General features: G+C 37.8%; 1 protein-coding gene across 3 annotated transcripts in view; it reads left to right on the top strand.

The window, feature by feature from the left end:
* VEGFD (vascular endothelial growth factor D) overlaps window positions 1-15,144 on the top strand; it is a 30,589-nt gene that overhangs the window by 5,731 nt on the left and 9,714 nt on the right. For 2 of the 3 annotated variants that reach the window (XM_037046339.1, XM_037046342.1), the window contains exons 2-3: window positions 9,461-9,662; window positions 13,905-14,095. In XM_037046339.1, coding sequence (XP_036902234.1) covers window positions 9,461-9,662; window positions 13,905-14,095 — 393 coding nt within the window. The remainder of the gene's footprint in view (window positions 1-9,460; window positions 9,663-13,904; window positions 14,096-15,144) is intronic. The other variant, XM_037046341.1, reaches the window with a different exon arrangement.

Raw genomic sequence — 15,144 nt, 5'->3', positions numbered from 1 at the left:
CCCTTGATCTTTGAGATCAGTAATAAAGATCTCAACTCAGGAATATATACTCTTGGAGTTATTCAGAGGATTCTTTTAGAGTTTTGTCACTCAAACCCATCCCACACTCACATGCCCCCACATTTCCTAAGCACAGATACTTCAAATGGGAGCAAAGGCATTTGAGTAGAGCATGGATTTAAAACATGTAAAGTGGGGCATACATATCTCCCCAAGTGCTTGCTAGACAATGTGCCGGGGGAGAAAACCACCAACTGTAGTAATTAAATTGGTAGTTGTGAAGGTCCCAGGCATCTTAGCCCTCTAGTATCCCTTAAAATACCCAGATGGCTACTCAAACACACTCAGAGGAATGCATGCACACATGAGCACACACATGCACACACTTTCCCGCATTTGTAGTTCCTTTCCTTAGTGTAAGTTTAATTAAGCACCCTGGGATTCTCATATATGTGCATTTAAATATAGAACTGCATAAGTAAAAGAGCTGCTGGTCATATGAGGCACTCCACGTCCCTACCAAATGGCCAGGTTTCTGGATTTCAGAGAAGCAGGACTAGGCCTTTTGGTGGTTCCAGCTGAGCATCCAAAGCAGCTGTAGCCACAACAGTCATTCTTAGAAAGTGCCCAAGACTGGTATTCCCTGTACTGTTAGGTACCATCTATTATGAGTGATGCTAGATCCTAATAAAACACAGAGTTTTAAAAAGTGGGTGTTTTTTTGTTCATCCATCTAAAAAGATATACATAAAGCCTGAGCAGATACTTTTAAGTTGGCCTTTTACCTTAAAATACCCCCAAGAAATGTTTTTGAAAAGAAAAGAAAAGAAAGGAAAAGAAAAGAAAAGGAAAGGGGTGCCCTTGATTTACCCTGGAGAAGTTTTTATCTTTTTAATTTTATTTACCCTGATTGGAGTTGCCCCATGTTGCTTTTTTCAAATCCACCTCTCTGGTTACTAAGGAAAATCAAGGGCCATTAAACAGAGACCTGTAAACCCCAGCACAGGACTAGATGCCCTGACCCTCGAGAAAGGGAAAAAATGAACTTCATTGAGTGCCTACTCTGTACCTGATTATTTCTCACATATGGCCTTGGATAATCTCTACATCAGCTCTATGAGGGGAGTATTATTCTCATTGCCATCTCTAAATAAGGAAACCAAAGCTTAAGGACGTTCAACAATTATCCCCAGTCAAGGAGCTAAAAAGGAGCAGTGCCTGAATCAACTAGTTTAGTTTATTTTTTTTTTTTACATCACTGTGTAATAAAATCAACATGATTCCATTTTGATGTACGGTTCTCTGAATTTTAACACATGTATAGATTTGTGTAATCACCACTGCATCAGAATTGAGAAAATTTTCATTTATGCTACCTTTTTATAGTCACACCCTCCTCCAACCTGTGATCTGTTCTCCATCACTATTGTTTTGGGTTTTTGAGACTGTCATAAATGGAATTGTACAGTATGTAATCTTTCAAGATTGTTTTTTTCACTCTCAATGCCTTTGAGACCCATTCAAGTTGCTAGGTTGTACCCCAGTTCATTCGTCTTTATTGCTGAGTGGTATTACATGGAATGGATACAGCTCAGTTTGCTTAACCATTCACCCACTAAATGACATGTGGGTTGTTTCCAAACTATAAACATTCATGTCAAAGTTTTTTCTGTGAACTTAAGTCCTCATTTATCAAGGGTAAATTCCCAGAAGTGGGACTTCTGGATCATATGCTGACATGTATGTTGAACTTTATAAGAAACTGCTAACACATTTTCTAGAGTGCTATGGTCGGTTTTGAACACTCGAATCCATGCTCTCCTCTGTCCAATCAGTTAATTGACTGTCTACAGGACAGAAGGGTTTATTGTATCAGGCAAAGCTTCCTTTCAGGAGATGTTATTTCCAATGGGGGTAACAGGAGGCAAAGTCAGAAAACTTCAACTTGGACTCACGAGATTAATCACGAGATTAACGTGGGCTGAACAGATTCCTTGACAGGTAGAAGAATAGGAAAGGGGAAAAGGAACAGGGGCAGATATCTGCGGAGAACAGCTGGGGACCTGTTGGTACAACCTGGATTCTACCCAGGGAGAATTTGGTAGTTTGGGCTAAGCCTTAAATATCAAGTTAAAGATGTAATGCAAAATGCTCTTCCAGAGAAAAGTAAGTTGCTAGGAGGTAGAGGGAAGAGGAACTATTTATACTGCAACCTGATCCATCTCCCTAAACCCACTACAAAGAACTATGCCCCCAGCCCACACTTGTAAATCCCTAAGCAAATCTAGGGAAACTTATGTGAAATGTGTTCCCTTCATAGTTAACCCGGAAGCTTCTGCGTTTTCCAAATATACAAATTCTATTCACTCCGACCCCTTATGAGCAAACTTCCTGAAAACACTGCCAACATAGTTTGGCAAAACAACATCAGCAGTTTGTAAAACGGGAACATAGTCTCAGAGCCACAGTTCTCAAGAGGTCCAGTAAGGAGCTTTGCAAAGTTGGTCTCCTTTTCCATATGTAGAACAGGAGGGCTCTTAACAGCATGGGACTGGAATGGCCTGAGAAAACCTCAGAGCCAGGATCTGAACTCAGTCATGTACTCCAAGCCATGCTCCTTCAAGTTGATATCTATGTTTCTATTCTAATTTATATTTTCTTTCAAATATTTTATAGACTACCTTATAAAAGGGATTGTAATTTACCCTTCCTTCTTAAATTCCAGTGGGTTAAAACAGTGGCTATTATTTTTTAATCTATTTTGGACAAATGTTTTGTTTTAGCTTCTTGGGAATTTGAGCAGCAATTTATTCTGTTATCTGGGATGAGGCAGCTGAGCTTCTTGTACTGTTTAGCCTGGAAAACAATACTGTTGGTCTTCAATCTTGAAAAAGTCATACACGTTGGGAACTACTCCACAAACAACTGATCAGATGACTTGAGTTAGGAAAACACTCAGAAAGTCCAGTCACCAAGATACTCATGCAAGTATTTTGAATGCAAGGTATAATTCAAAGGGGCTTAAAGAATAAGACTATTTCTGAGCATTCATCTACAATTTTGTCCCTACTGAGTGGGTTCATATGTAGCTCAGGCACTCACCCAGGTTTTGGGACCAGCATGAACAATCCCCCAAATTAGTGGTTTTCATTAAATTTGCCTGGGAAGACTTTTTTAATAAACTTTTTTTGAAGTAATTTTAGATTTACAGAAAAATGACAAAGACAGTAAAGAGAAATCCTGTACATCTCTCACCCAGCTTCCCTTAAGACTAGTTAACCTTCAGGAAATGAAAAAAAAGAAATCTGTTGGCAAAGCTTCAGTTCAGATCCATAAACTAAGAATCTCTGAGGATAGGATTCAAGCATCAGTGTTTGTCTGAAGCTCCTCCCCAGGTAGGTTCAAGGTGAAGCCAAGGCTGAGACCTCGTGCTACAAAATCTTACTTCTCCAAGGATGATCTCCCAACCAAAAGCATCACCATCACCTGGGAGCTTGTTAGGTAACATCCTAGGTCTCACCCTAAACCTACTGCATCAGAATCTGTATTTTAATAACATCACCAGGCAATTAGGATTCATGTTCAGTTTTGAGAAACACTAATCTGTACAAAAGATTAAACACACTCCATAACCTGGGCCCAATAACTATTTGTCAAATTCATGTATGTATTACTCATAAATCCTTTCATCAGATATTTATTAAGTATTTATTATGTAAAAATATGAACCAGACATATGTATTCTACCCTCATGGAGATTGCAGTCTAATAAGCAGAATGCAGTTTGTTCATAAATGACATCGTTTAAGTTAAGGACATCATAGAATGCTTGATAGAAGAAGTGATACTTGATTTGGACTTAGAAGGAGGACAGCTGGAGATACTTAAAAGATAAGGGATGTAGTATGAAAAAATGGATAACCTCGGAGTTAACATGTCTATAGCAATTTGCTTATTTATACATTTAATGCATATTAATTTAGCTCTTATGATTGCCATGTGAATAAGACACATCCTTGGTGCTCCAGTGGCCCTTACAAACCCAGTGGGGAAGACAAGCACTAAGCAAGTAAATCATTCATTACTGTTAGTGTTGGTAATCACTGGAAATAAGGATAGGATGCTAGGAATCCATGTGACAGAGGGATCACGCCTGGCCAAGGATGGGAGTTGTGGGGGAGGTCTCCCTAAGAAAATAACACCTGGCTGAGAAAGGTTTAGCTACCCAGAGAGTGGAGGGCATTCCAAGCAAGGGAACAGATGGACTAGGCAAGCAGAGATGAACAAAAGAGAAAATCAATGTAATGGATGTTCAGTAATATTTCACTGTCCAACTCTCCAGTGTTTTTCATTGTCTCCGTAATTGGATACAAGTAGCCTGGCCTACAAGGTTCCAATTCTTCCTCTGTTTTAAACAATTATATTGCTGTACAATTTACATACTACGAAATTCACTCATTCACTTGTTTTAGGTAATTCAATTATTTTAGCAAACTTACTAGTTGTGCAGCCATCATCCATATACAATCCCTTGTGCCCTTTTACAATTAACACTCATTCCCACTCCCAGCCCCAGGCATCCAATAATCTATTTTTTGTCTCTTGGGTAATACCTAGGAATGGAATTGGTTGGTCATGTGGTAAATTTATGTTTAACTTTTTAAAGAACTGCTGGACTGTTTTTTTAAAGTGACAGCAACATTTTACAATCTCATCAGCAATGTCTGAGGGTTCCCATTGTTCCACATCCCTGACAACACTTGGAATTGTTGGTAGTTTTGCCTATAGTCATCCTAGTGGAGGTGAAGTGGTAACTCATTGCAGTCATCTCTCTTCCTAATTTTATTTGCTAGCCCCCCCCCCCATTTTTAAATCTTCTCTGTGCCCAACCAAAATGAACCTTCTAACTGTTTTTTCAGTGGAGCTCCTTGATAACCCCCAATATGCCCTTGTTTACCTTTTGAATGTGTTACTTGACTAGATATTCAGGGGATGGGAGGAGAGGGGATGAAAATTTAGAATTCAAATAGTAAGATACAGAAGGCCTTTGATTTCCCCACAACATGGACACTTACAAATCCCTTGTACAAACCCAGCCACCATACCTTTCCAGATGTCTTCCCTATCATCTTAGTTATGGTGATGCTCATGCTTCCTCAGGGGAGAATGCTACATGAACTTACACATTAACAAAAGGAAAAATAGCTACCCTTCATATTATACTGCTGAAAGCAGTGTACATTTAAATAATAATAAAATCCTGTTACAAAGATTTTAAGCCTCACAATTTAAAAACTGGCTTGTGGTAACCAAGACATCAGACAAGGGTTTATTATTTAGAAGTGAAATTGCTAACAGCCTTGGATCAATTATGCAAAATAGATGCTGCTGTAATAAAAAGCAAAAATCTGGTAACCTTATTTCACTTCCTTCTTCTTGCTGACTGTGTTTTAATTATTTTCATTTTGATTAGCACTTCCATTAGAAAATAGGAAGAAATTATGAGCAACTTATTTGGCAAAGGTTTAGTCGTTGAAATCATTGAAATCGGTGGTTTAAATATTTATTTGAGACTATAACATTTTTAATTGTGTTTTTGTCTTGTCCAAGCATATAACAAAGTTAATTATACAAAAATCAACCAGTGCAGAAATGCTATTGGAAACAAACCACCATTATTGACTCTTTGTGAGTATATGCCCTCAATGAATCAGTTATCGGGTTTCTGCTTATATTGAATTGTTAGTACTTCCACTTGTAATAGCAAAATGACTGCCTGCAATTTCTCAGTTCTTTCATGCTAGGTTTTAGATTTTGAGGCTTAAAGTGTGCTTAAATATCTCTGAGTTTAAGTAAACCTTGCATTTTTTATGATGAGGCAAGTCACACAAGCCATTCAATACCTTTAATTCAATCCAGAGATTTGATATTTTCTCTTGAGTTCTACAGTTGGATAGTTTACAATTATTTCTGATATTGAATTTGGAACCCGTAAGAACTGGGAAGCTATCTATATCAGTCTGTGTTTATGAGTGGTATTGAAGGAAATTTGTCTTAATAAATACAAATCATTTCAATATAATACAATTTTTAAGACACTTAAAAACCTATTTGATTGGTTTCATTACTTTCATATAGAAGCAGTGTTGTAAAAATTTTTATTTTGAGGATTCAATTGAATATGAAGTACATCTTCTGCCCAACCAGAAGGGGCAGTGAGTGATCAGGAAATGAGAGACTGTTGACAAATGAGCCTTAATGGAGAGTCACTAAGTTTCAGAACTGCTTATTGTTTCTTCCCCACATTTTTTTTTTAGATGAAGAAGCTGTGGAATGCTGCTTAAATTCTGTGCCTATTCCACAAACCCTATCTGTGCTCTTCGAGTTTCTTCCTCCTCCCACTCCTAGAGAATAGTATTTATTCAAACTTCACAGATAAGTGAGAAATCCTAGATCCCAAGCAGTCCTGCTGTCTACAGACTCACATCATTCTCTATGAGCCTCCTATTTCAGAGGGTGACCTTCTCATCCAATTCATCCTGTGTCCGCTTGTCTCTGGCACTTCTGTCAAACTGATCCCTCTAGGCCCCTGCTTTATCTCCCCTGCATACATGTTCACTTTCTTCCTCTTTCTTTACTATTCCCCTCAGCTCATAAACATATTCAATATTCTCCCACATTTATGAAAAACATGCACACAAAAACACATGTTCACATCTAAACTTGCAAGCAAGATGGCCTTCTAAGTTTCTGCTGTAGATGTTTTGTAATCCAGAGCAATGATAGATACAATATAAAATTGGTCAAAGGATGATAAATATCCGCATATGGAAACACTTGCAGAAATGGTGCCCAACACATGAAGCTGAAAAATAGCAATAGATTCATCATATACATTAAACTTACACTATGTTATATGTCAGTTATGTCTCAATAAAAACAAGTTTTAAAAGAACATAAAGCTGAAGCTGCAGAACTGATGGGCTCTGAAGCTGGAAGGTGCAGGCCGCCAAGAATTCAGCTCCAGTGGGTCATGGGCTCCTGAGTGCACTACACTAGATACATGAAAGACAAGGAAGAGTCACTGCTCATTGCTGCCTGGACCTGTGTCTGTGAAACTTCTTAACTAGGGGCAAAGGAGGAAGCAGATCCTTCCTTGCAACCAGAACTTGTGCTAAGCTGATCCCCATGTCACAGATACTCAACAAGATTCTGGATTCAGGGCCCTGCAAGTCAGGGGGTACAACCACAGAACTTGCAAATGATGAAGAAAGAATAGTGAGAAAGTAAAATGAATGTCCCAATGAAGATGAAACTACTAAACAAAATTCCAAGGCACATAGAGGTCATTATTACTAAGCAAGACAGCCAATAAAATGAGTAATCAGGATATAAATCATATATGTGAAGTTAAAAATTTTGAGGAAATGCTTACAATAAGCATATTTAGGACCATCAAAGAGATAATGAAAAGAATCATGTAAAATAAAATGACAAATTAGGAAAAATGTACAGAAATGAAACAAAAAGCACATAAGGAAGAGAATGAAGTAGAAATATTCAAAATTAGACATATGATTGAAATTAAAAGCTTACAAAAATAAACTCTAGAGTCACACAACTGGAGAACTGGTGATTGGGGCAATGAATTTAACTTGCCCACAATACATTAAAATGAAGAAAAAATAGATACATATGAAAGGGCAATTAAGAGACATATAAGATCATTAGAAGGCTACAATGTATATCTAATAAGTATTTCAAAAAGAGACTAGAGACAATGTAATACACGGAATAATGAAAAATAGAGTGACTGAGAAAAAAATTAAAATGTTTAAAAAGGGGGTGGCCTCAGATTAAAACTTCTATGCAGATCTCTGTCTTAGCTTCTCAACTCTGCCATTATAAAATGAAGGCAGCCAAAGACACTACATAAATGAATGGACATGGCTGTGTTCCAATAAAAATTTATTTATAAAAACAAGCAGGCAATCAGCTGAATCAGGTTAGGGGGTTATAGTTTGACAGTCTCTTATCTAGAGAATTAACTATTGTTTATGTTTTCATATATATCCCTCCAGATATTATATATATAATATGTGATTAATTAACAATGGTTAATTATGATGCACATTATACAAATAAATAGTTTAAAAAGAGGTATAACTGAATCATACATGATCTGGACCATGCTCTTCTGAGTATCCATGTTTGGACAATTGGTATCCATCGTCATATCTAAAAAAAAAATCCTACTCCCAAAACACTGGTACATGATGCTGATTCTTTCAGGCCTGATATATATCTACATCATTGGTTTTGATGCTTGCATAGTATTTTATTGTATACATGTATCATTATTTATATAACCACACCCCTGATTCTGAACAATTAGGCTACACACTGCACATCTTTTATTGGCTGAGTCTTTTTTTACTCACAAATCCAGAAACCCAGTCAGTAAATACAATTTGTTCAACTGTGTGGAAAGTGAATTTTCAACATAAACTCCAGAAGTGTATTTTATCAGAAAAAAAACCCATGTCCTTGAAATCGTAAACAAGTTTAAAAAGAAAAAAAGCTCAGAGGATTAGAAGTCAGAAAACTCAGGTTATTAAGATCTTAAAATCTTTTTTTCTTGTGTGACTATAGGCAGGGTCCCCAGGACTTTGTGGGTCAGTTTCTCAAACAAATAATAGAGATGAAAACAATTATGATTGGCTCCTATCACAAAAAATAGTGTAATTTGGAAATATATATTAATTCCTTGTGACTACTGTACCAAATTACCATAAACTAGGTGGGTTAAAAACAATAGAAATGCATTCTCTTCCAGTTCTGGAATCCAGAATTCTGAAATTAAGGTGCTGGCAGGGCTCTGCTCCCTCTAAAGGCTCTTGGAGGGAATCCCTCCTTCCTTGCTTCTTTCAGTTTCTGATGGCTCCAGGCCATCCCTAGCTAGTGGCTGAATGACTTTAATTTCTGCCCCTGTCTTTACAAAATCTCTTTTGTATTTGTGGCTTCCCCTCTTCTGTCTTTTGTAGGGACACTTGTTTTCGTACTTAGGGTCCACCCAGATAATCCAGGAGGATCTCATCTCAAGATCCTTAACTTTAATGACATCTGCAAAAAATCCTTTTCCCAAATAAAGTCACATTTACAGGTTTTGGGGCTTAAGGGTGTAGATATATCATTTTGCAGCTCACCATTGTTTTGAAGTGTTCTGAGAATCCAGCGTGAATAAGTAATTCCTTTGATTCAATCATATGTGAGCAGAATGTGAATCAAAAATACTAGTTTGCCTTCCCTAGGAAGTTGTGCACATTTGAATCATCTCTCTGATTTCCTTTTAGCTCTATTTACATTTTTCAGTGTTAGCAATGAAGGTTATCAGACAAAATAAACTTTTAGTAACTTGCTTTTAAATTAGTATTTTTTTGGGGGGGGTGTTTTTTTCAAGCAGTCAATGTTAGAACGATCTGAACAGCAGATTAGGGCAGCTTCTGGTTTGGAAGAGCTGCTGCAAATCACTCACTTCGAGGACTGGAAGCTGTGGAGATGCCGACTGAAACTGAAAAGTTTTGCTAGCCCGGATTCTCGCTCAGCGTCCCATCGGTCCACCAGGTTTGCGGCAACTTTCTATGACACGGAAACATTAAAAGGTAGGTGTGTGGGTGTGTGGAGGCCAATCCTTTCACTTTCTCAAATAGTAAAAATTACACCAGCCTCTTCCAAAAGTTTGAGCATGGCAGCATGTATTAGAGAGAGGAACAGGGTGTTTTTGATTTCATAGCTTTGGGGTTTGTGGAGAATCCTGGTTTGCTGTATCTACTCTGCAAAGAAATATATTCAATATGATTTTGAGATTAAAAAATGAATACAAGAGAACACTTCAGAATATACAAGTATATTTAACTCAAAGACGTGAAGGCAAAACAAACCCAGAAAGATGATGCTTAATAGAAAACATATCATTGAGTTTACTTAAAAAAATGAAACACTCTAGGTATTCATCAATAAGGAGCATTCTACTGCTATACATACATGAGTAAAAACTAATAGCTTAGATGTAGCTTTGTATTTCTTCAATATTCTGTAATTTTTTTAGTAAAAATGAAAAGTAGAAGTTGGAAGCTGAGTTGTAATAGTGCATACTGATATTACTAGGAGAATAATGGAGGGGGATTCTTCCAGGGGTGTCCATCCTGTGGCCCATGGGCTGCATGCATCCCAGGATGACTATGAGTGCTCCCAGTACAAAATCATAAATTTACTTAAAACATGATGAGATTTTTTTGTGATTATGTGACACAATGTATTTAATGTGTAGCCCAAGACAACTTTTCTTCTTCCAATGTGGTGCAGAGACACCAAAAGGTTGGACACCCTGACGAAATCATCTAAACTTCAGACTATAAAATAACTTAATTTGAAATAAAGGGAATGTTTGTTCCCTGTAAGGTGTGTTGGTTCTTTATAAGAAAACCATTGTCTGGATGTACTGTGCCATAATGAATAAAATGTTAGCTAGCTAAAAATTGTGTGGCCTCCAATTTTTTATGACATGTCAAAATAATGCAAGAAGCTGCTGTGGCATTGTTGGCCTAGCATTTTAGATTTGCTAAAGAGATGATTACCTGATCATGGATTATATCTATTCAATAATTCAAATTGACCACTAAGCCAGAATTATTCTTTTCTTTCTTTCTAGAGTTATCTTAATTTTCACCATTTCTAAAAGAATGATGCAGTTTGCACAGGTCGCTGTTGTTGGCTGTGGGGACAATTGTGTATAGGCAGGGACAAATCCCTCGGCTTCAGCATGTATTATGTTTTCATATATATCCCTCCAGATATTATATATATAATATGTGGTTAATTAACAATGGTTAATTATGATGCACATTATACAAATAAATAATTTAAAAAGAGGTATAACTGAATCATACATGATCTGGACCATGCTCTTCTGAGTATCCGTGATACTCACACAGGCATGAGTGTGTAGAGGATTCTTTGTGCTCGTAGGACTGTGTGTCTGAATGAGTTGAAATCATTGAAACCATGGCCTACAACCCACTCTAGCCAGAGGTTTAAAGCTCTAGTTGTTTCTCTGTGGTAAATTTGCATAGACTTTATGAAAGCAAAGAGGTCAGGCCTCAACTGAGATCCAAGGCCTTAACCAGGTTACCTGTGTGAAGGCTTGCGGTGAGCCTGGAGATATCGGTCATTACCATAAAGCCAAAATTAGGTGATTTTTTTAAGGCAGCAAGTTTGCTTTCTTTGTTGTTGTTGTTGTTGTTGTTTTAAGTATTTTATTTATTTGTTTGTTTGTTTGTTTGTTTGTTTATTTATTTTTAGAGAGAGGGGAAGGGAAGGAAAAAGAGAGGGAGAGAAGCATCAATGTGTGGCTGTCTCTCATATGGCCCCCCACTGGGGACCTGGCCTGCAACCCAGGCATGTGCCCTGACTGGGAATCGAACCGTGACCCTTTGGTTCACAGCCTGTGCTCGATCCACTGAGCTACACCAGTCAGGGCCCAAGATTAGGTGATTTTAAAAAGTCAGTGACAATGACATTTTTTTAAGGAGGAAACCATAAAAAGTGTAAAACCATTTAAAAAACCCCAAAACTCTAAAATGTTTTATTATGCAGGGGATCATCTAAAGTTTTTAGTAAGTTAGAAGCAGTAAATAATCAAATGGGCATGATACATCCGTTGTAATTGGTTAGCAACTCTCCCTCATGGATTTCAGGGTAATATTGGAGGCAGAGCATCCTAATGGGCAGTAGTAGAGATAATAAGGTTATAGAGCCTTTGCTCAGTGGCATTGGTCACAGATGCACACAATTTTGATTAAAATCTTGCCATTCTAACTTCCAAAACTTAGATTTATAAAAAGCAAATGGAAAACAATATATAAGTAGAATTTAAAAGAAGGAATATCCTCATAATTTCATTACTTGTTTTTTCCCAAGATTTGTGATTAATAATAGTGAATTCAGTGATACCCACATCAACACCTAATTGGCTAATTTATCTCTCATGTTTACAGCCTTCTGGCTGTTTATATAGATATTCAAAATCAGAAATTTAAAAAGGTTTCTTAGGATAAAAGATTTCATTATGAAAAAGGCAGAGTTTATGCAAATTTTCTAGTATATGCAATGCTTCTCAGCTGGCCAAACATCTTGTATTTTGTGTTTACAGCGAGTGAAGAAGCAACAAAGGAGGAAAATTGGGATTAAGGGGGGAAAAGAATATGGAAAGATGTATAAGGGAATCATTTACAGACTAAGTTCAGATCCCCAGCAATAATATTATGCCTATGTTCTTTAAGCAGAAGTTATCTGTGTCTCTTCTAGTGGAAATGTTCACGTACATGGGAATTTAGAATACTCTGGGAAGAAAGCAATACAAATATTTGGAGATGGGGTAAAAATGGAGAAGAGTTTATCTATCACTGCCTAACACCCTAAAACTTAGCTGCTTAAAACAACATTCTTTTTAATCTCACAGTTTCTGTGGGTCATAAATGCACTCATAGCCTAAATGGGTGTGTCTGCTTCTGAGCCTCTCCAGAGGCTGCAGTCAAGGTGGCAGTTTGGGCCACAGGTAACATCTCAAGGTTCAGCTGGTGCAAGATGTGTCTTCAAATTTACTTAATGGTTGTTGGCAGGACTCAGTCCCTCATAGGCTATTGGACTGAGGGTCCCAGTTCCTCACTGGCTGTTGGCCAGAGCCCACCTTCAACCTTTTCTAACCTTTCCAATGTGGCAGCTAGATTCAACAAAGCCTACAAGCCAAGAAGGCAAGAGAAAGAGAGAGTTCCAACAAGAGACAGACACAGAAGTCAGCTTTTTAACCTAATCATGAAAGTGACATCCCATCACTTGCTGTGTTTTCTTCCTAAGAATCTATTCACAAGTCCTGCTCACACATAGAGGAGGCAATTACACCAGGGTGTGACTACCAGGAGGTGGGCACCCATTGGGGGTCAGTTTAGAAGCTGCCAACCATAGGAGGCTTTCACCATCTCCCTCAACATGTAATAAATGCTACAGTCCCATGGCAACCTAAAAGACTGTCTTTAAATGCTGTGTATCATAAAGTTGAGTCATTTCCCAAAACATCCATAGAACAGGTGTACAACATTAAGGATCAAAGTGTCACATCTTATTTAAAAATAAACTGTGAGAAAAAAGCAAGTACTATTTTATGAGGTTGGATGTAATCTTTTTATTCCCAGAGGCTTGTCTCTTTTTCTTGTTTTTGTCAAATTTGCTAGAATGGCCAGAATACTGTTCCTTTCATCAAAAGGAACTGGTTTATTTCATCATTTTATGTAAACAGGAGTATTAGGCACTTGCAAATGAGAAAACCCACTTGAGGAAAGATTAGCTCCACTTAAATTTCCATTTGTGTGTTTGCCTGGTTTGAATCTTACAGTAGATATTTAAGCAACCAACAAAAATGTATTCTTCAATGGTGCTAAAACCTATCCACTCCTGGTTTCAAGAAGAAGAAATGCTATTCAGCTCTATCATGTAAATTACCTAGTAAATAACACATGTTTATTTCTTTACATGTTTCCATTTACTTCCTTATTAGCCAGCTTCTCCAGATGTACCCAGTGTGGTTATATACAGGATATGGTCTTCTTCAGCAAAGAAAAATAAACTTATATTCTACAAAGATAAAAAATATTGTGTAAGTGGGAAGGAACACAATGTTTGTTTTTCAGTTTTATGAATCTTTGGTTAAAGGACCAACAAAAATATCCATCTAGTAAAATAAACAAGCACTGCAAATGTGAAAACAACTGTGTCCAGCATAACCCTGGCTCATGTTGGCATGTCAGGGCTGTTTCTTCTACTGGCCCCAATGAGCTTCCTCTCTGCAGTTATAGATGAGGAATGGCAAAGAACCCAGTGCAGCCCTAGAGAGACGTGCGTGGAGGTCGCTAGCGAGCTGGGGAGTAGCACCAACAGGTTCTTCAAGCCTCCCTGTGTGAACGTGTTCCGGTGTGGCGGCTGTTGCAATGAAGAGAGCGTCATCTGCATGAACACGAGCACCTCATATGTTTCGAAACAGGTATGAGGACATCAGCAAGCATGCCCTCTGCCAAGTCCTGATGATGACAGTGTTGACAGCTGCCACTAAGCTTGTTGCCAAGCACTGGGCTAAGTGCTTTATGTGCCTCATCTCATTTAATCCTGAAACACTCAGAAAGGGTTTCTTATCCTCCTTTATAGGTTAGAGGCTCAGAGAAGTAATTTATGGCACAGCTGGGCTTCAAATCCAGGTCTGTAAGAATCCAGAGCCTAAATTTTTATCATTTATTGTCTCTCAGATGCTATAAGATCAAGAATCAGGAAATCATATGGAAGTTACTAGAAAAGATATTAAAAGGAATGACGACAGTTGCACTGCCTTATGCATTAGTTAGGTTCTGTGTTGTTCACATGGAGTAACTGAGAAGTTTAGTGAAGGGGGTGGTCTGGTTTAGGGTAAAGGAGGAAAAACTGATGCAGTACCCAGAGCTACAGCAAAAACAGGGAGCTGTTCCCACCCCTGGACTGAAGAGGTAACGGGATGGAGCAGGTAGGGGACCCAGAGAGAAAGTGGAAAAGAGGGCTGCAGGACTGGCTGGAGTAATGGCAGCCACTTTCAATCCTTATCCTGGCAAGGAATGGAAGGAGGGGGTGGAGGAGGCAACAGGACCCACAGATGTTGTCCATAGAGGTAAGCATCTTGGGACACAGAGCCCAGTAGGGAAGGAGAGAGGATGGCCTCCTCTGAAGGAGCAAACGGAGAATATGTAGTACAAAAGACCTTTGAAAATGATTCTGTAGTCTCCATGAAAGAAATAATTCTTCCTCTCCATCTTATAAAATCCTTTTTGCTCATTAGATAAGTTTTTCTTTTTATCACTACCATATTGTTGTGAAATAAAATAATTATGGCACAGGAGAGCAATAATAACAAACTTAGGAAAGCATACTAAAAATCTGTCAGTCAAACTACATTCCATGTTGCAAAATCCTCATGCATGTTGATATATTAATTTCACTATCATGTTTGCCTATATAATTTATTCTGTATAGATATTTGCAATATATTATATATAATAGTAGTACAAT

The sequence above is a fragment of the Sturnira hondurensis genome, unplaced genomic scaffold (assembly GCF_014824575.4).
Source record: "Sturnira hondurensis isolate 20B ecotype Veracruz unplaced genomic scaffold, ASM1482457v3 Scaffold0005220, whole genome shotgun sequence".
Classification (NCBI taxonomy): domain Eukaryota; kingdom Metazoa; phylum Chordata; class Mammalia; order Chiroptera; family Phyllostomidae; genus Sturnira; species Sturnira hondurensis.
Note: the sequence above shows the minus strand (reverse complement) of the source record. Positions and strands in the feature narration are given on the sequence as shown.